Source organism: Trachypithecus francoisi, unplaced genomic scaffold, assembly GCF_009764315.1.
Source record: "Trachypithecus francoisi isolate TF-2019V2 unplaced genomic scaffold, Tfra_2.0 Lachesis_group9, whole genome shotgun sequence".
Lineage (NCBI taxonomy): Eukaryota > Metazoa > Chordata > Mammalia > Primates > Cercopithecidae > Trachypithecus > Trachypithecus francoisi.
The window spans coordinates 44418465-44439701 of NW_022681474.1; the positions used below are offsets into that span (position 1 = coordinate 44418465).

General features: G+C 51.0%; 1 protein-coding gene across 4 annotated transcripts in view; it reads left to right on the forward strand.

The window, feature by feature from the left end:
* The window catches only part of TSPAN14 (tetraspanin 14), a 67148-nt gene extending 51814 nt beyond the window's left edge, over positions 1 to 15334 (forward strand). For 3 of the 4 annotated variants that reach the window (XM_033209292.1, XM_033209291.1, XM_033209293.1), the window contains 6 exons: positions 34 to 180; positions 1796 to 1966; positions 5018 to 5143; positions 6738 to 6782; positions 8914 to 9033; positions 10674 to 15334. In XM_033209292.1, coding sequence (XP_033065183.1) covers positions 34 to 180; positions 1796 to 1966; positions 5018 to 5143; positions 6738 to 6782; positions 8914 to 9033; positions 10674 to 10745 — 681 coding nt within the window. In that variant the 3' untranslated portion in view covers positions 10746 to 15334. The remainder of the gene's footprint in view (positions 1 to 33; positions 181 to 1795; positions 1967 to 5017; positions 5144 to 6737; positions 6783 to 8913; positions 9034 to 10673) is intronic. The other variant, XM_033209295.1, reaches the window with a different exon arrangement.
* The last annotated feature ends 5903 nt before the right edge of the window (positions 15335 to 21237 follow it).

A 21237-nucleotide genomic window follows, 5' to 3' on the forward strand; every position in this document is an offset into this window, starting at 1 on the left:
CCGATGCTGCCCTGCTTTCTCTGTCTCTTTCAGGGTGTGCTGTCCGACCTCACCAAAGTGACCCGGATGCATGGAATCGACCCCGTGGTGCTGGTCCTGATGGTGGGCGTGGTGATGTTCACCCTGGGGTTCGCCGGCTGTGTGGGGGCTCTGCGGGAGAATATCTGCCTGCTCAACTTTGTGAGTGGCCACAGAGACAAGAGTGGGATAGGATGGAATGGGGTGCAGGCTCTGCTGGGCAGGATCATATGTTACCTGGTCAGAGCAGGTGGCAGCTCTTAGGAGCTTCCCCCAGGCCCCTGCCTGGGGGCAGGAGGCAGCCCTTTGCACCCTACTGTCTAGAGAAGCTGGTTCCTCTCGACAGGAGAATTAGGTGCCCTCTGGTTTTTAGCCCTTGGTGGGAGGAGCCAGCTGCCTGTAGGCCAGCTCTACTCCCTGCTCCTTTGCCTTTTATCTTCTTTCAGAAGTTTTAAAAGAATTGTTTGTCTGCTACTGTCCTTTGCCCTTCCTGGCTAAGATCAAAAGATGTTGCAAGTAACCTTAAATCATTTCCCTTCTCCAAGGATGTGTGAGTGTATTGGATATACAAGTCAGAATCCCAAATTTCCTGGCAGAACTGCAGATTACTAAGAGTTTAGTTTTATATTTAGATACCAATTCATTTTTAGATATATTCAGTTAAATAATACCTGGTGGGGAAAACACATTATCATATTTTGCATTGTATTGTTTGTTGACTTGATTAAATCAAGCTTTCTCTTTCCTGGACATAATTTTAAAAGCAAAGCTATGGGCTTTTTTTTTTTTTCCCCTAACTTTTTCTCTGGAAAACAACAACAACAACAACAACTGTGTTTAGCATCTTGCTTTTATGTGAACAGAGATTACGTTTTGGCAGGCCTCATGTGCGTGTGTGTTTCCTTTTTCTTACTTTGAAAGATTACTCCAAATTTGCTGGTTGTGGCAAGCTGCTTAGTGTCTTGTATGGCCAGTGATAATGTCTGTGAGAGCACAGACTGCAGGCTGGGAGTCTGCCCTGATGGGATATGGACTTGTGGCTGCACTGGCCCCTTGCAGAATGCCACCACTCCTTGTGGCCAGGGGCAGCCGAGAGCTTCTGGAGGGGTCTTTATGCAGCTGATGATCATATACTTTCATGCAGAGTTGGTACAGATAACATTGGCACTTCCAGAATTGTAAAGAGCCCTGCGGGGAACTCACATGTCCTGCATGAACTATGTGACCTCAGGCAAGCTATGTACCTAGTGACATAGCCATAGTTTTCTCATCCATAAAGTGAGGTGACAGATATGTAGGCACTCAATGGGTTTGTGTGTGTAGGGGGAGTCGTCAGATAGTGTCTTGGGCACAGTGTCTGTCCTAAAGGAGCCGATACCCCAGGATGCTGCCCTGGAGGGTCCAGGTGGAACTGCTGGGGTAGGGCAGCCATTCGTTCGTGTGATAGGGTTTCCTCCTTGTCCAGGGAGGAGGGCTGCTTCATAGCAAATGATTGACACATTGGCTTGGAGTTTTCTCACACTTTTTTACCATGTGACTGTTAACAGCAATGCAGTGACATGGGTAGGGATAAATAACCCCTTTTTACGGATGAAGCGAAGTTGCCCAGAGTCACCCAGCTAACCAAGTGTGGGATTCTCGGGGCCCCGGTGTGGGACTCTCAGGTGCACAGTCCACGTTCTGCCAAGGATGGTGGTTCCGGGTCAGGTGGGGTTATGTGTGTGGGGGTGCAGGCTGGTGGGGTGGTGACTCCTGCTCCCGTCCCCTTCCCCTGCAGTTCTGTGGCACCATCGTGCTCATCTTCTTCCTGGAGCTGGCTGTGGCGGTGCTGGCCTTCCTGTTCCAGGACTGGGTGAGGGACCGATTCCGGGAGTTCTTCGAGAGCAACATCAAGTCCTACCGGGACGATATCGACCTGCAGAACCTCATCGACTCCCTTCAGAAAGCTGTAAGCACCTCCCCATCGGGCCCCTGATAGAGCATGCACCCCCCTGTGGCCTGCTGTGCTACCCGGAGCTGCGGCTAGCAGGGGCACCAGGCCTTCTCTCTGTGGGTTTTCTGCCTGCAGCTTGGCAGACAGCAGGGAGGCCGTGGAACAGGCCACCCTGCCTCTGGTCTGTTCCACTTTGCCAACTTGTGGTTGCCTGGTGGGCCAGCGCTTTCCCGTTGGGACTGGACAGGCAAATCCAGCTGCACCCAAGAACACCCACCCCCATATGCCTGGCCCTCCTCTTTCGGCCCCAGCTCTTTCCAGTCCTGCCCAATAGCCACACCAGCTGCAATCCTCCTTAGGCGCTGCATACTGTAAGGCATAGCTTCTTCCCTACAGCTCATGACTCACCGTCTGAGGCTGTTCCTATCCCCTTCCTCCCCGGGACCTTTTCCCCTTCCTTTTTAAGAAGCCAGGGCTGCCTGGAGGAAGCTTTGTCAGATCTAGCAGAATGTCACCTCCCTGGAATATGTGCCCAGGGGTTTGTCTAAGCAGTCCCAGGCTGTGGCCTTTACTCCATCTGGTCTCCATCCATCTTATCCCTCTCATGTGTGGCTGCACCTGGAGGCTTGGAACACAGCTGTCCCAGCCACCTGGGGAGGAACCCACTCCTTGGCCATGTCAGCCTGTGCAATGCAAGGCTCTTGTTTGATCTGTGTGCTGACGGAAAGCCCAGCTTCCTTAAGAACTTTTCATATGGAACACTTTGCTTTTGAGAAGAAAATAAATCAGAAACCATTAAAAATCTATGATTCACTCTCATTATTAACCAAAACTTGTTCACCTTTATTTCATGTATTATGGGATCCAGCAAAACCCATTTATGGTACCAAAGACCCTGTCTGTATTGTTATTACTAATGTGTATTAGTCTGTGAAAGTCACCAAATCCCAGCCATGTTTTGATACCTCTCCTTTCTTTTCTGTTTAGTGCCACCATCCTTTTTTCATTTTCACATACTCTTGGCTTGCTGGTGTCAGCATGCTAGGTTGTGGTTCGTCCCTGCATTGCCTTAAAAACATAGTTTTCTCCATTGACTTCTTTTTCTTTTAAAAGTAAAACTTCTGCCCGGGCGTGGTGGCTCATGCCTGCAATCCCAGCACTTTGGGAGGCTGAGGCGGGTGGATCACGAGGTCAGGAGATCGAGACCATTCTGGCTAACACGGTGAAACCCCATCTCTACTAAAAAATACAAAAAACTAGCCGGGCGAGGTGGCGGGCGCCTGTAGTCCCAGCTACTTGGGAGGCTGAGGCAGGAGAATGGCGTGAACGTGGGAGGCGGAGCTGGTAGTGAGCTGAAATCACACCACTGCACTCTAGCTTGGGCGACAGAGCGAGACTCTGTCTCAAAAAAATAAATAAATAAAATAAATGATAATAATAAAAAAAAACTTCCCAGGAGAGGGATTCAGTAAATTACACAGCTTCCTTGGAATGAAATTTCGGGTAATCACTAAAGCAAGTGGAACAGTGGAGGTGTGGGGGAGATGATTTTACCTGAGAAGTAAGCAAAACAAAACAACCAGAAATCGCTGTTATCATTTGTTGTGATTATTGCCATAACCATGTCAGCTGTAAGGGCAAATGCGAAAAAGTTTTTTAGGGGAAGAGACACTGTCAACTTCACAATGATGCTTTCAGTGTTTGGTTTTGACAAAGTTTTTAGTCAAATAAGGATTTTCTTTGTAGCCACACTAGATGATAGGAAGGGGAGGGCAGAGGCCCCAGGTGTGGGGCAGAGCTTTGATTGTGTTACCTTTCACCCTCATTGGACCTCTTTTCTGAGGAGCAGACACTTAGCAGCTATTTTTTTTTTTTTTTGAGACGGAGTCTCGCTCTGTCGCCCAGGCTGGAGTGCAGTGGTCGGATCTCAGCTCACTGCAAGCTCCGCCATTCTCCTGCCTCAGCCTCCAGAGTAGCTGGGACTACAGGCGCCCGCCACCTCGCCTGGCTAGTTTTTTGCATTTTTTAGTATAGACGGGGTTTCACCGTGTTAGCCAGGATGGTCTCGATCTCCTGACCTCGTGATCCGCCCGTCTTGGCCTCCCAAAGTGCTGGGATTACAGGCTTGAGCCACCGTGCTCGGCCAGCAGCTGTTTTTTGTAAAGGGGTGAAAAGGGGAATTCGCTTGCAAGTTTCTCAGGGAGGAGAACACTGCATACTAGGAAGTGTTCTCTTGTGGCAAGTAAAGGACCACACCAAGGTGCCGAGGGGGCCTTAAAGGAGAGAGGCCACTCTCCCATCCTCTGAGGAGACTGGGAGGAGGAGTCTTCTTTGAGGAGGCTGGGAAGAAGGGCAAGCTCCCTGCTAAGGAGGACTTGGACTGGGTATGTTGTGCCTGGCAGTGGGGTCAGAGGGCTCCACTGAGCCAGCGATGTGGGTTAGACAGAGGAGGCACTGTGGCCAGGAGATACCTTCACTGCCATTTCCCTTTTATTTGTTTTTATTATTTTCTTTAACACATCAAAAGAGCAGGTTCTCTCTCTCTCTCTCTCTTTCCTTTTTTATCCTCCCTCCCTCCTTTCTTTTTTCTTTTCTTTTCTTTCTTTCATTTCTTTCTCTTTCTCTCCCCCTTTTTCTCCTTTCCTCTCTTTCTCTCTTTTCTTTCCCTCCCTCCCCTCCCCTCCCTCCCTCCCTCCCCTCCCCCCTCCCTCCCTCCTTCCTCCTTCCTTCCTTCCTTCCTGATGGGCGGGGGGGGCGGGGGTGCAGTCTTGCTGTGTTGCCCAGATTTATTTCCAGCTCCTGGGCTCAAACCATCCTCCCATCTCAACCTCCCGAGTCGCTGAGGTTATGGGCCTGGGCTACAGGCCAGCTATTTTCTTCTCAAAGGGCTGCCTGTGTTGCCAGCTTAGCATCTCTGCACATGGAGGGGTAGCGGGGCGGGCCCTGGTTTCTCTGCATGGTAGATGCCAGCAGACTTAGCCTGGCATCACCATGAATGTTGCCCTATGCTGGGCAGCCATGGCCCTGTCTTGGAGCCCCTAACAGTTCTGGCTTTTGTGGTTGCAGAACCAGTGCTGTGGCGCATATGGCCCTGAAGACTGGGATCTCAACGTCTACTTCAATTGCAGCGGTGCCAGCTACAGCCGAGAGAAGTGCGGGGTCCCCTTCTCCTGCTGCGTGCCAGATCCTGCGGTGAGTTGGCTTGTGCTGGGACACAGGGAGCCCGCCCTTCCTGAAGCCCAGCAGCTTTCCTGACTCCTCCAGTGCTCTGGGGTACTTTTCTCTCATGGACGTCTGAGGAGTGGGTGTGCTCTCTCCACACCCTCCACAAGGCTGCCCAGCTCCGAAATCCGATGTGTGTACATTCTAGGAACACTGCTTGCATGACCCACCCTGGCCTTGGTGTTCTGGGTGAGGCAGGAGAAAACAGTATTATTTCCCCGGGCTCAAGCAATTCTCTGGCCTCAATTTCCCAAGTAGATAGGACCACAGGCTTGAGCACCACTCCTGGCTAATTTTTGTATTTTTTGTAGAGATGGGGTTTCACCATGTTGCCCAGACTGGTCTTCAACTCCTGGGCTCAAGGCGATCTGCCCATCTTTTTTTTTTTTTTGAGACGGAGTCTGGCTCTGTCTCCCAGGCTGGAGTGCAGTGGCCGGATCTCAGCTCACTGCAAGCTCCGCCCCCCAGGTTTATGCCATTCTCTTGCCTCAGCCTCCCGAGTAGCTGGGACTGCAGGCGCCCGCCACCTCGCCCAGCTAGTTTTTTTGTATTTTTAGTAGAGACGGGGTTTCACCGTGTTAGCCAGGATGGTTTCGATCTCCTGACCTCGTGATCCACCCTTCTCGGCCTCCCAAAGTGCTGGGATTACAGGCTTGAGCCACCGCGCCCGGCCGCGATCTGCCCATCTTAGCCTCCCAAAGTGCTGGGATTACAGGTGTGGGCCACTGCACCTGTCATGTCCTTTCTATACCTATTTGCATTCCCAATCCAAGGCCAACGTCCTTGGGTTCCAGAAGCTGTGTTGTTGGGGTGACCCGTGAAGGAGCTGTGAATTTTGCCTGAGCTGAGCCTGAGTAGAACTGGGCATGGGCATGTTGCCAGCTCTTGGTGCAGTTATGTAAAGCCTGGTCCTGGGTTATGGGCTTTGAGAAGGCAGAGCATCACCACGATTAATATGGGCAAGTTCTGCAGCTCAGGAGAGGCTCAGATTTGCTGAAACTGCACAGCTCTTCTGAGGTCTCCGCTGCGACTGTGAAATGTACCAGTCTCGTAAGTGTTGGTTTTAGCATGTATAATTCTTACCTCCAAGTATAGGTGTTACCTCCTAGCAAACTGTGGCCCCCAGGCCAAATCTGGCCTGTTATTTTTCCATGACCTGTGAGCTAAGAATGCTTTCAGATGTTTTTAAATGGTTGGAAATAAATCAAAAGAAGAATAATATTTTGGGGCACATGAAAATTATATGAAATTCAAATTTCAGTGTCCATGAAGTTTTCTTGAAATACAGCCATTCCTGTTTGTTTACAGATTGTCAGTGCCGGCTCTCATGCAACAAAAGCAGAATTGAGTATGTGTCTGAAATATTCACTGTCTAGCCCTTCACAGAGAAAGTTTGCCACTCTGTCCTGGCCTGAAGGATTAGTTGGTGGCGTGATTGAAGGATATGAGCTGTAATGGAATTTGCACAAATGTTTGCTAGTGTTTGGTCATGTCTTTTCTAGAGCCTCTTACCATTAGGTTCTTGAGACACCAAAAGCAGCTAATTTTTCTACTTTTCTTGCAGCAAAAAGTTGTGAACACACAGTGTGGATATGATGTCAGGATTCAGGTGAGAGCTCTAGTGTATACAACTTGAAGAGTTCTTTAGGTTTCATTCCCTATGGTTCAACATCCTGATTTAGCACAAGTGCAAATTGAAGTGGGGAAAATCGGGGCCGTGAAGCTCCTGATGCCACCTAAGCTGAGCATGGGCACAGGGTCACACATACCGCTTCCTGAGCTGGCGGCAGGACCCCTGGGAGCAGTAATGGTGATTCCAAGCCTTGTGAGCCGCAGTCCCAACAACTAGGAGTTGCTGCATTTAAAGAGGTGGGATGGAAGTTTTGAGGGACAAAGACTGCATTTTTAGGAGGCTCCTTGGCATCCCAGAAGATGTCTCTCGTTAAGGGGACAGCTGCAGGAGTGTATGTGCCTTGGTCTGGCCTCTGTGTGGAGGCAGTGCTGACAAAGAGGGAGGCAGGCCTGGGGCAGGGGTGAGGCTCTGTCCTCCAGGACTTCCTTTAGGCTGTAGGGAGTGTGCTCTTGGATGCAAAGAGAAGCAAGACCCTACCCCACTCCAGTCCTTGTTCTAGTGGTTTTTGGTGATATGAATGACTGCTGTTCTAAAAGGGAGGAGTCTCGAGGAATCTGCAGAGACCCCTCCTGTTAACCGTGCATACGAGGGATGTGTCCCTACAGCCTGGGCAACTGTCCTTCTTTAGGGATCTGCATTTTACAGGGAGAAACTTCTGTAAACGGAATGTTTGTGTTTCCCCAAATTCACATATTGGAACTTAAGCCCCAATGTGATGGTATTAAGAGGTGGGGTCTTAGGGAGGGGATTGGGTCATGAGGGCAGAGTCCTTATGAGTGGGATGAGTGCCCTTATGAAAGAGGCCCAGAGAGCTTATTTGTCACTCCACTGTGTGAAGACACAGTGAAAGGGTACCATCCCTGAACCAGAAAGTGGGCCCTCATCCAACACCAAATTTGCCAGTGCCCTGATCTTGAACTTTCCAGCCCCCAGGACTGTGAGAAATAAATTTCTGTTGTTTATAAGCCACATAATCGATAGTATTTTATTATAGTTACCTGAATGGACTAAGATAAGAACCTGTATCAACATCAGCTTCCCTAATTATGAGTTGTTTTGCCACTTACATTAATTTGCAAAGGCTGCTGTCACAACATACCACAAACAGAAATTTAAGCTACAGCAGACATTTATTTTCTTACAGTTTGGAGGCTAGACGTCCAAAATCAAGGTGCTGGCAAGATGGGTGCCTTTAGAGAGCTGTGATGGAAGGGTCTGTTCCAGGCTTCTCTCCTGGCTGCAGGTGGCTGTCCTCTCCCTGTGTCCTCATGTGGGCTCCCCTCTGTGCATGTCTGTGTCCTGATCTCCTCTTCTTAGCATGATGCTCTTCATATTGGATTAGGGGGCACCCTGATGGCCTCATTGTAGCGTAATTACCTCTGTAAAGAGCCCGTCTCCAAATACAATCACGTTCTGAGGTCCTGGGGGTTAGGACTTCAGTGTATAGATTTTGAGGACACAGTTTAGCCCCTAACACCTCTAAAGTTAGGGACTAATGCTCCATTGTGTTGCCATGGAGGAGGCTGATAGGTGTGAGGGGGCTGGGGCCGATTGCCCTGTGTGGGGTGGGCAGGGCTGGGGTGTGTGCTGGGATGGTTACTGATACCCCACCGGGGTCAGCACTGGAGGGAGCCGGTTGGCTGGTGACTGTTGCCTGCTGGCTCTGTCTCCTGGAGCCGAGCTTACCAGTGGGATGCCCGCTCTGAGAAGCACCCTTCTTCTCTTTTTAGGAGACTCTAGACCCCCTTTTCCAGGTTTCTCTCCCTTTAAAGGCACATCCTTCTCCAAGCCTTCAAGTCCCTTCTCTTTCTCCAGATGTGGACACTGGGGAAGGGAATCTTGAGAAAGTTGGTCTTGAAATCTCTGGAGACCTGAAGGGAAACAGCCAGGGAGCCTTTGGTCAGACAGGTGGTGCGATGGCACGGTGCCCAGCGAGGGGCAGAGGCTGGGAGGAGCTGACGAGCATCTCCTGGAGAGTCCTTGCCTGCCTCCTGGATCCCTCGTTCCCACCCTGCTTTGCACCGCTCCTTGCCGGAGTTTGCTAGGGGATCAGGGTGGGGACATTGTGCGTGCCAAAGGCTCAGGCCCCTGTGGTGTTCCCCTGCAGCTGAAGAGCAAGTGGGACGAGTCCATCTTCACGAAAGGCTGCATCCAGGCGCTGGAGAGCTGGCTCCCGCGGAACATTTACATTGTGGCTGGCATCTTCATCGCCATCTCGCTGCTGCAGGTGTGTCCCGGGAGCCTGTAGGATTGGCAGGTGGCCTTTTTTCATGTGAGGTTGGGCCCTTAACATAGAGTGCATGGGTCCAGCTTGGGTATGGTATTAAGGGATTTGCAGAATAAAAAAAGGGATTCAACTGGCTGTCCAGTGCTGAGAGAGTGTATGTGTGTAAACGTATTGGGGAGGAGAATGGTGGCTTCCATAAATGCTACCGATAGGGGCGCCCTCTGGGCGGGGGCAGGCTGGGAGGGGCTTGTGGCCCTGCACAGGTCCTAATGGCAGCCCTCTCCAGAGGGCCCGGTGGGCTGCAGAAGGGTCACTGCCTGTCTGGAGGTGGGTCAGGAGTGTGCTCGGGGTGAGCCATCAAGTGCTGCAGATGGGGAGGCTAAACTCTTGGTCACCTGGGGCCTGAGGGTGGCCTGAGGGTCAGGGTGTGCACTCGCCCCGGGACCTCTCCTCCTGTCTCTGGTCCCTAGGCTGGGATTGTCAGGTATCTTCCCTGTCCATGAGACATCCTCTGAGGCCAGCTGCCATTTGTGGCATCCTTTCCCCTCCCAGGCTGTGCTTGTTCATTTGAACCAGGTTTCACATGTGGGAGGATGTTGGTGGCTGAGCGGGCAGTGAGGCTTGGAGTGACTGGGCTGGTCAGTGACTGCCAGGAGAAGAAGTGGCAGAGAAAGTCAAGAATTCAGTGATCAGAGAAACCAGGAGTCTTTCCAGTGCTGTTCAGGGCTTCCAAGAAGCTGCAGCTTCTGGGTCCACTGATGCAGTTCTTGTGTGGAAAATAACACCATTTATAAAGTGTTTGACTCTGTTCTTGCCTTGAAGAGGGTGACTGAGGTGGACCCAGGGCCACCAGCCACCCACACATGCCTTCCTCCTTCAAGGAAGACTAAGAAATAGGAGGAAGCAACTGGAAAAGGAAAGAAAAAAGTTATTTGCAAAATGGGCAAGGGAAGAATCATACTTCAGAAGGACTGACTAGTCAAATTAGAACCACACAAGAATTTAAAGGGAAAAAAAAGCCATTTCCAGAGGTCACGAAGTTCATGTTCGTCTGTTCACGTTAGAAGAACATCAGTCTTCTCTCACGATTTCCCACTCACCAAGATTGGGATGAACCTTCAGACATTAGCACAGCTGAAATTGGGGGTGGCCTTGGTCTTTTTGTGGAATCGACGTTTACGGGAAACACTCAAGATTTATTATTTTGGGAATCAGAAACAGTCAGGGTGACCCTGTTATTTTTAGTTTAACCCAGGGACAGGCGTGTCCTGCCCCATGGCTTGTGACGCACTTAATCACGTTGGAGGCAGGGCAGAGTGTCTCTTTTGCTTGTGCTGCCTGTGGTTTGCCTCTTCTAGGCTCTGGGGATGTAACAGACTAGACCCCAGAACCCCTTTTTGCGGGAGGAGTAGCTGTGCTGTGCCACTGGCTCCACGGTGCTATCTCTGCATCCTCAGTTGCAGCGGGAGAGGGTGAGGAGAGACGTGCAGTGGAAGCTCCCAACCTCACCTTCCGTCCTCAGTTGCAGCAGGGGCATGAGGAGAGGCGTGCAGTGGGAGCTCCCAACCTCACCTTCCGCTCCCTGCCCTCTGCCTTTGGGCCCCAGCAATGGTCACTGACTCTGCTGGTGTTGGTTTCAGATATTTGGCATCTTCCTGGCAAGGACCCTGATCTCGGACATCGAGGCAGTGAAGGCCGGCCATCATTTCTAAGGAGCAGAGTTGAGGGAGCCGAGCTGAGCCACACCGGGAAGCTAGAGCCTTTCTCTGCCGTCAGCCCTAAGTCCAGAGGGAGAGGAGCCGACACCCCCAGAGCCAGCTCCCCATCTTCAGCCTCAGCGTGACGTGACCTCTCTGCTTCTGCTTGCTGGTGCTGAAGACCAAGGGGCCCCCTTGTTACCTGTTCAGACTTGTGACTGTATCCCTCTGGAGTCTATCCAGAGACAGAGAATGTGTCTTTATGTGGGAGTGGTGACTGAAAGACAGAGAGGGCTCCTGTGGCTGCCAGGAGGGATTGACTCAGTCCCCCTGCAGCTCAAGCACGTCTGCAGGACACCCTGGTCCCCTCTCCACTGGCATCCAGACTTCTGCTTTCGGTCAGCCACATCTGTGGGTGGGCCGTGGGTAGAGGGACCCACAGGCATGGACAAGGCATCTCTCTCCATCAAGCCAAGCAGCACGGGGGCCTGCCCGTAACTGGGTAGGCAGATGTGGCTCCGCTGGGCCTCTGAGTGCCAGCGCAGTCTGCGGGGGCATGCACACATCAGGGGTGGTTTGCAGGATCCTCAGCCATGTTCAAGTGAAGTAAGCCTGAGCCAGTGCGTGGACTGGTGCCACGGGAGTGCCTTGTCCACTGCCCCCCTGTGTCCACCAGCTGTTCTCCCGGTGCCAGAACTGCCTCTGGTCTTGACAGCATTAAGCCCTGATGGCGCCGGTGGGGTGGTGGGCATGGTTCTTCACTGAGAGCCGGCTCTCCTTTTCTTAAAGTGTGTAAATAGTTTATTTATAGGGGTAAGAATGTTCTCACACCATTTCACTTCCTCTTCCTCTCCTCCAGCATTCTCCTCTGAGCAGCCTTACATAGTGTCCACGGCTGGAGCCAACCCTTTTGAGTCCCCTCGAGTGTCTTAAGAACCAGCCCACAACAGCCTCTCCTTCCCCTCCACATACTGCAGCCTCCCTCCATGTATCCCACATACAAGCACTCCCCCACTCCCCAGCGTGGCCTCACTGTCTTCTGGTCTTGGTGCTACTGAAATTGTCACCCAGAACTTGAATCCTGACCCTCCCCACTGCAAGCCCAGGGAGCCCCAGCTCAAGACGGCTAGCCTGAAACAGTTGGCCAGGGCTCCTCTTGTGGCCGCATACCCAGGGCTGGCTGACCTGCCATTTGCTTCTCTCTGGAGATAGCTGTTCTGCAACCACGCCCCATGCCGAGCCACAACCCCAGGCTGCAGCTGCTCAGAAGGTCTGGGCGTTTTGTTTCTGGTGACCGGATGTCGGTGGTCACTGGTCCACCCTTCCTGTCAGGGCTTTTCTGGGGCCTGCTCTTGGAAATGAAGTCTTCTTAAGTACTGAATAATTCCCCTGGGGATAGCTGGGGCATTTGTCTAGCTGGGCTACTTTCTAACGCTTTGCCATAGCTCGGACCACTTCTCGTCGTTCAGGGATCGAGTGCAACCTTCAGTTACTTGCTGGAGTGTACATTCTAGTGTGGTGTATACTGGTGGCTGTTTGTTGATGATGATATTATCTTTTTTTTCCTGGTTTTTTTGTTTGTTTGTTTTTTACAATTCTCTGTAGACTAGGAGAAGAAGAATGCTTGTGTTTTTCGGAAGTATGAGGCTTCTCTTTGACTGCCAAACTCTTTTATGGAATATATCTTTGTATTAATGCTGTTGTTTTGGTCGTTTTTGTTTGGGGTCACTATCAAGATGTTGCTAAGCATCTCAGTGGTAAACGCAGCTGCCAGAGGAACCAAGGGCTAGGGTATGTAGACCTTACAGAAGGGTGGATGGTAGAGGCAGCCCATCATCAGCACAATCTGACTTACATTTCATTGAGTGCATTTTTTTTTTTTTTTTAAGATTCTGTGTGGCAGCACTTTCAGTCTAGAGGAAACATTGTTTTAGGTTATTTCTGTCCACCCCTGGGCGATACTATTTATTGATCCAGGGAAAAGAGCTTAGGGACACTGAGTCGAAGTGGGGACACGGGATTGAAGCCTGGGCACTGCCGCTGCACGAGCTGTGTGTCCTGGGTGTGCCGGCCTCTCTGAAGGGGGTTGGTGGTGGTGGCTGCCTCACTAGATGCCTCTGATCCAGCCTTCCCTGGGGGAGTGGGTGGCCGCAGACCCTCCCTGCCAGAGCTCCTGGAAGGCTCCTGCAGGCCTGACCCATCTATTCCTGTAGACCTGGTTCAGGATGAAGTCTCGGTGTGACTTGCAGAGTTGGGTTTGTCTTTCAACTATAGACCCTTCTGGCCGTTCTCAGCCGTATCATGGGACTCTGAATAGTTGGATGAGGAATGGAAAGAAAGCAAGGATGAGAGCCGGGCACTGGCAGTCTCCACCCAGCATCGGCTCTCTGCACAGAGGTACAGGGTAGGCCTCCTGTGCACTCCCCACTCAGCACAGGCCTGTCCTGAATCCCCGTCTTCCCTGGTTGGAGGCCAGCTGTGGCATTGGCACCCTCTCCTCACCCCACCATGCACATGCTCACTTGAAAGCTTTGGGGTCCTTCCTGTACCCCCTCCTCAACCCTGGCCCACCCCCTCAGGATCTTGTCACGTTATTTTTCCTGTCCCTTCTTCCTGTCGCTGGCCTTCCTTTCCTCATCCTAAAAACTTGCCTAGGCCCTATGGCTCCCTCCTTTCTTTCCCAGGCAGCTTCTTATCTGGGCTGTCTGTACCCCTTCCTTTCCACCACCCACCATGCCCCACGTAGCTGAAAGCTGCTTATCCCAGTTGTCAACCCTGGCCTTCGGCCTCTAGCACCAGACACTGCACCTCCTGAACGTCCTCTGCTTCTCTGCTTCAGAGGCCCGGGCTCGCGAGTTCTCTGGCCTCTCCCATCCGTCTGCTCAGGACTCTGCTGCAGCTGTCCTCACCGGCCTCCAGGGAATCCCACTTCCCACAGGGCAGGGCTGTGGGCTGGGCTGAAAAACCATCTGCATGGTCCACAAGAAGCCTGGCACTGGGTTTCCTCATGAATAACAGTGAAAATTAATGGATGCAGAACCTTCCTGGAACATGGAATTTCTCTGGGAGATTCCATGCAGAGGCCACTGGGGAGGTGACGGGCACGCATGTGAGTGTAGGTGGCTGCAGTGTTGGAAGGCTCCCAGCAGAGCAGAGAGGGTCTCAGTCTCATCAGGGAACCCACCTGATGGCTTCTCAGCCAGCAGTCTCAGAGGAACATAGACTGCAGAGAATGGAGGGAGGCAGCAGTGGCCCCGGCACCTGAGGCATCCTGCTGTCATGGGAAGGTCTCTGCCCAAATGTCAGATGCATCAGCCTGTCACCCACTGATCCAGAGCTTTCAGCTGTGCTGGTTGGCGGGTGTGGGGTGGAGTGCTGAATGACCTTCATGGGTGGGCCTTTCCAGCTCTAGGGTTATATGTGTGTTTGTCCACAGTTTTTAGGTTGTATGTCTGGGACTATGGGAACCTGACCCCATGATGGATCTTGGTAGAGACACTTCCCTGTGTCTGTCATCGTGCCCAGGAGAATGCTGCAGGTGACCACCTGCAACCCTGTTCTCATTCATCTGGATGCCCTCCAGAAATCTGGGGATCCATACGCCTCTAAAGGTCCTTATCAAGTTGGCGAGGCTTGGCCATTCCTGTTCAAGCCTGCATTAAAGGCACGATCACCATCCTGGCTAACACGGTGAAACCCTGTTTCTACTAAAAAGACAAAAAATTAGCTGGGCTTAGTGGCGGGCACCTATAGACCTATAGTCCCAGCTACTTGGGAGACTGAGACAGGAGAATGGTGTGAACCGGGAGGTAGAGCTTGCAGTAAGCCGAGATCGTGCCACTGCACTCCAGCCTGGGTGACAGAGCGAGACTCCGTCTTAAAAAGAAAAGGCATGTCCATTCTCAAATGCTTTTGACGTCTCCAGGGTGCCTCAGGACAACACGAAGTGGACATTGTAGAACTTGGGGCTACTGTGTTACTTTGGAAGAAAAAGTTAAGGGTACTTTTAAGTAGATACTGTTTTGATGAAATTGCCAACTTCAGGGAGCCCAGCTTTGGAGAAGGAGGACGAGGATTCCTTACAAGGGTCCAAAACAATTCTTTCTTCACTCGGCTTTCTTTCTGTGCTCTGCATCTTATATTCCAGCAGGGGCTTCCAATGCGTGGTTTAATAACTACCAGAACTGGCCGGGTGCAGTGACTGATGCCTGTAATCCCAGCACTTTGGGAGGCTGAGGCAGGCAGATCACTTGAGGCCAGGAGTTCGAGACCAGCCTGAACAACATGGTGACATCCAGTTTCTGCTAAAAATACAAAAATTAGTCAGGTGTGGTGGTGTGCACCTGTAGTCCCAGCTGCTTGGGAGGCTGAGGCAGGAGAATCGCCTGAACCTGGGAGGCAGAGGTTGCAGGGAGCCAAGATCGAGCCACTGCATTCCAGCCTGGGTGACAGAGGAGACTTCATCTCAAAAAATTAAAAAAAAAAAAAAAACTACCAGAATAAATTATCACCTTGGACTATAATTTTGACACCTCAAACAACTTTTAAACTAGTCTTTTTAAAAAGTACACTTAAATAAAAATCTAAACATAGGAGAATGTAAAGTGAAAAGTGAAAGTATGTCTTCTGTTCCCCAGAGGTAACTAGTATTAGGAATCCTTCCTGAAAATATCCATCCATATACTTGGGTCATCACACCCATGGAATCATTTTACATAGTATTTTATAAATGTTACTTAATATACTGATCCACAGTGCGTTTTCACGGTCACGCCATCAGTTGTAGGAGTGTGCCAAGAGCAGATGGGCCTTGCCTTTGTACCAGAGGAGTCCATTTACAGTCGCAGGTAATAGAAAACCCAATTCAAACTGGCCTAAACAATGAGGGGAGGTTTTGGCTCCCGAAACTGGAAAGTCCAAAGGTGGGGTGAGTTTCAGGGTTGAGTTGATCCAAGTGGCTCAGTGACGTCAGCAGGATCTTGTTTCCTTTTCTCTCTGCTCTGCCTTCCACAGCGTCCCCTTCATCTATGGTGGAGGGAAGGAGTCTACTACAGAAAACCCCGAGCCTCCCCGTGATGGGGGTGGTGTGGTGGTGAAGCCAGCAAGGGAAGGGACCCCCGCTTCCTCGTGCTTCATCATCCCACTGAAACCATGTGGCTGTGAAATGCAGCATCCTCCAGGAGGGGGACGAAGGCTGGGGATGCTGTCAACTGTTGCCATCGCACTTCTGTAGATGGACATTAGAGTTGTTTGCAGGGTTTTGCACTTACAAGGACTTAGAAGAAAAAAGTACAGTGTTTTGTTATTGGAATTACTTCTTATGGTGTATAAGAAAAAAACATGTTTTTAGAGGAGTTCTGGGAGGTGGGATCGCATTTTAATGAGTAGGTGCTCAGGGCTGGGGTGTGCCTGTTGCTGCCTGACCATTGCTGGTGTGTGTGGGTGTAGGGTGGCAAAACCTCCTACCCTGTGAGGTGGTTTCAAGGATTAAATGAGTTGAGATGGATAAAGCATCTAACAAAGATCCACATTATTTAGTATGCATCCCCTGAATTATTGCTCACATAATTTTAATGATTGGGGGATTTTATCTGTGGCTGCCAGTCCCTATGAAAAAGCTGCCTGGGTCGCATGTCAGACAGCTTAGACTGAACCATGCTGAAATGAAACAGTCCACTTCCCTGTCCCTTTAGGAACAAGGCTTCGAGGTCTGCGGCAAGCCTCAGCAGGCATTTAGAGTTCAAGGTCTGTTCGCTTTCTTTGCCATAGAGGCGGGGAGGCAAGCTAGGGGGTTGCTTCTTGCCTGGAGCGCAGATCCTACCAGAAACCAGCACAGCCGAAGTTGCCCAGGAGCCCCCAGAAGCAGCAGAGTGGCCATCACCAGCCAAGGGGCAAGTAGGCCACAGAGGCCTGGGGCCCAGGAGGGATGGTCCACAGGGAGAAAGGGCATTATTGTGAACATCAATGCTGGGGATAATGCGCTCTGAAGACAGCAGGACATCATGTTTGGATGGTTGGTGGACCCTATCTGGACCCACTCATAAAGAGAACAGAGGCCCTGGGATGTGCTGGGATTACCTGAGGCCTCAGAGTGGGACTGGGTGCTCCTCCACACCTCCTACAAGGGAGGGTGTCCGTCTTCGTGAGGATAGCTCGGCAGGGCTGGGAACCTGGGGGTGGTGCTGGGGGACATGTGTGAGACTAGCGTGTGTGGGCCTTGCTCGGCTTGCCCTGGTGCCCTGAGAAAAACCAGGTATTTGAAAATACACACGGACTGCTGGAAGGTCAGGAAATCCAGGGTTTTGTTCTGAGGCAGTGGAAGTGTTACTGCGAGCCTGTGTTGTCCTCTCTCCTCGCTCCCCCTGCAGCCATTTCAGTCACACTGCCTTTGCACGGAACCCAGGGTTGCAGGCCGCGTGTGTAGATGCTGATTTAGGCCCAAGTACTCAGCTGTCAGCAGGAAGGACCATAGTGTTTTCTTCTAGTTTTCGATTTGTACTTGTTCTCTTTTAAAGTCAGAGCTGTGATCCAATATGGGAAGACGTGAAGTGGCCTCTAGGAGGGACTGAGCACCCTGTCCTTGGAGGTATGCAAGCCCAGGCTACACCCTTCCTGTCTGGGATGATATGGCTGGGGGTGGGCTTTGTGCTGCATGGATCATGGCAAGCCTTTCCATCTCTGAGAGGTAGTAGTCCTTCCTGTGCCTTCTGTTAAAGATAATTTTTTTTAAAAAGGCATGACTCATAAATATTACATGTACATATGCCAAATATTTTATTTAACTCAGTAATTGAGAGTGCTGCTAAGATTAACAGCCAATTCAAAAGAGAAATCACAATGAACCATAAATCTATATGGAGTAAAGGAATGTTGAAACTGGCTGGATTTTTTTTGTGGAGGAGAAAGGTCAATTGAACCTCATTCGTATATATTATGCACATCCATAGACAAGAATTATTTTGCATTAACTCTACAACTTAGTTGTAAAAATCGCTCAAAGGCAATGAAAGTCTAGAATCAGATAACTGCAAGGATGCGCCGTAAGCAATGCATAGTTTTCCTTTTTCTTTTCTTTTTTTTTGAGACAGAGTTTCCCTCTTGTCACCCAGGCTGGAGTGCAGTGGTGCAATCTTGGCTCACTACAACCTCTGCCTCCCGGGTTCAAGTGATTTTCCTGACTCAGCCTCCCAAGTAGCTGGGATTACAGGCACATGCCACCACGCCTGGCTAATTTTTGTATTTTTAGTAGATACAGGTTTTCACTGTGTTGGCTGGGTTTGTCTCGTACTCCTGACCTCGTGAGCCAGCTGCCTTAGCCTCCCAAAGTGTTGGGATTACAGGCATCAGCCACCATGCCCGGCCCCAATGCATAGTTTTCCACTGAAGACAACCAGAATCTCTGTTTCTTTTTCCAAATTTCCTTCCAACACTTGTCCATCCAGCAGAGCCATTTTTAAAATAGGATGCAGGCAGAAATTTAAAGGAGTCAGTATCTCATGGTGAAAAGTGAATCCTGAGGGGCCAGAGCATCCGCCAGGTGCCCTAGGTAAGGGCCAGCCACTCTGGGAGGCAGCCCAGGGCACTCGCTGTCCTCTCAGTAGTAAATGGATCACTCAGGCCATGTCTGCTACCCAGAGAGCCTGAGTGTCCTCAAATGCTTGTTAGCTCTGCCTCTCCATCCACTCCTGCAGACACCTCAGGGGCTGCATCCAAAACCGCTGAACTTTGCTTCTCTTTCTCCAACCCCTAATTCCACCCACACCCAAAACTGCCCTGCTGCCTGTTCCCATCTCAGCTGAGAGCACTGCCATCCACTCTGTGGCCAGATCGGGGAATGTATGTATCACCTGGGCTCTGAGGATGACATCAGCGCCTCTAAGTCAACAGAATGTCGGGTCTGTTCTAAAAGTCTCATCTGACAAGGAGATCTTTAAGGCTTTACTCCCTGGGATAACCATCATGATGGATTTCAGTGTCATTCTGTCTTTTTCTTCAGAATGACTCCTGGGACTCACCTTGTTTGCAACATGTGCATTCAAGTATCTTTTCAACATAACTGTGTTCTTGTGTTTACTTCCCTTCTCTGTGAATCTCAGTGATTCCTGGAAGCTGTGGTTGGTGGGGGAGGGGGTGGGAGGACTTTGGTAGTATGAAAAGAGAACCTGCAATGAATGTTCTAAGAAACTGGGGTGTTGGGGTCCTCCATCCCCTGGCTAGTAAACTCTCCACGCCTTCCTCTTTGCAACACAATCCTCATAACTGGAAAAGGTGTGCATTTAAAATGTGTGATTGTAGTCTGAGTTTTTTTTTCCCTGTACAATTCCCCGTTCCCCCCTGCAAGCCTGTACCAGGAGAGGTGTCAGCTGCCTTGGAGGCGGTGAGACGTGGGTGTTCACTGTGGCCCTCAGGGGTGAGGCTGGCACTGGGGCATCTGGGGCCAGAAGTCCTCTTTTAGTCCCAAGTCTCTGCCACTGAAGTGCATCAGTGAGAGGTCCTCATAGAAAATCTACTGTGGGCACAAAGCTGCCAGGCTGATGGGGGTGGCGAGCAAACGAACACCCTTTTCCCCTTTTACATCAGAGGAAACAGACTCAGACTAAGGAACTTGCTTGCTGCCAGACAGCTGGGAGGTGGCAGAGCCAGGCTTACAGCCCAGGGTTTCCACTCTAGGAACTCTTTTCCCTCCTTCTGATGACACTAACTCGCAGGCCATGATCAGTGAGCAACGATGTGGGCAGGCACTGACGAGGCACAGCAGGAAGGCAGCACAGTGCCCATGATGGGCAGGAACTGGGTACCATTTCCTCAGCAAAATGGGATAGTAACTCCCACACTGCAGCTACGCGCTTGGGCAGTGGTTCACAAGGCCAGCAGCCACAGCATCACCCCAGACCAGCAGCAGCTGCAGCATTACCCCCAGCACTTGTTAAAAATGCAAATTCAGGCCAGGTGCGGTCGTTCGCGCCTGTAATCCCAGTACTTTGGGGAGCCAAGGCGGGTGGGTCACCTGAGGTCAGGAGTTTGAGACCAGCCTGGCCAATGTAGTGAAACCCTGTCTTTACTAAAAATACACAAAATTTACCCGGGCATGATGGTGGGCGCCTGTAATCCCAGCTACTCGGGAGATCGAAGCAGGAGTATCACTTGAACACAGGAGGCAGAGGTTGCAGTGAGCCGAGATTGCATCTGGAGTGTAATACTCTAGCCTAGGCGACAAGAGCGGAAACTCTATCTCAATAAATAAATAAATAAAAATGCAAATTATATGCCCCTTCCTTCAGGCCTGTGGGACCAGAAACTGGGGTGGGGCCCAACAAACTGTTTTAACCAGCCCTTGGTTGGTTACAGAAGGATGGAGCCAGAATAGACTAACCACTAGAACAAACATCACCTACACTTGGGAGGCTTTGAAAAATGTTTATTTAGCCGGGCGCGGTGGCTCACACCTGTAATCCCAACACTTTGGGAGGCCAAGGTGGGCGGATCATGAGGTCGGGAGATCAAGACCAGCCTGGCTAACACAGTGAAACCCCGTCTCTACTAGAAATACAAAAAATTACCTGGGGTTAGTGGCAGGAGCCTGTAGTCCCAGCTACTCTGGAGGCTGAGGCAGGAGAATTTCTTGAACCCAGGAGGTGGAGCTTGCAGTGAGCCGAGATTGCACCACTGCACTCCAGCCTGGGTGACAGAGTGAGACTCCATCTCAAAAAAAAAAAAAAGAAAAAGAAAAATGTTAATTTTTTTGCTCATGCCACAGTCTCTGGTAGTTGCTGGGAACTAGGGTGGGGAATTCTCTGCTCCACACAGTCTTTCATGAACCCAGGCTCCTTTCCTGTTGTGGGTCCAGCCTCCTGTAGCTGTTGGAGGCATCTCTAGTCAGCTGGTGGTTGGGGAAGAGGTGAGGATCAGGGAGGGAGGATGGGAGTACCCCGCTTGTGCTCACATTCTGCTGGCCAGAACTCACAAGCCACCTGAAATGACACAAAGGTCTAGCTGTGTGTAGGAGAAAGAAGAGAGTACACATATTGGAAGACAGCAGTGGTCTGTGCCCCAGGTCCCATGGTTTAGGGAAGTGAACCTTGGCACTGGATTTCCTGGCTGTCTAAATCTCCCTTTATAGGGAACTTAGGGCCCAGTCTGTGGTGGGTGGATTTGCCTGGTTCACAGCCTCTGCTCAACCTTCTTTCTGCTCCACAGGACAGCCTGGAGATGGTGGGCTCCTTATCACACTGGGTGGGGATGTAGGCTCCACGGGGTCAGAGATATGTGTGCTCTATGTTCAGATTAAGGGACAGATGGCACATGAATTCCTTCAGTGCCCTCCACATTTGGTCACTAGGGAGGGGTAGGCTGAGCAGTAGCTCTTGGGTCTGTAGCAGTGTGACCCTGGAAGGATTGTCCAGCTGAAAACAAGAGCCTGGGGTGTGGGGAGGGGAGGAGGGATGGGGGTGGGAGGGCAGGGGCTACTCAGGGTTCCATGAGACCTGGGTTTAAGTCCTGGATCCAT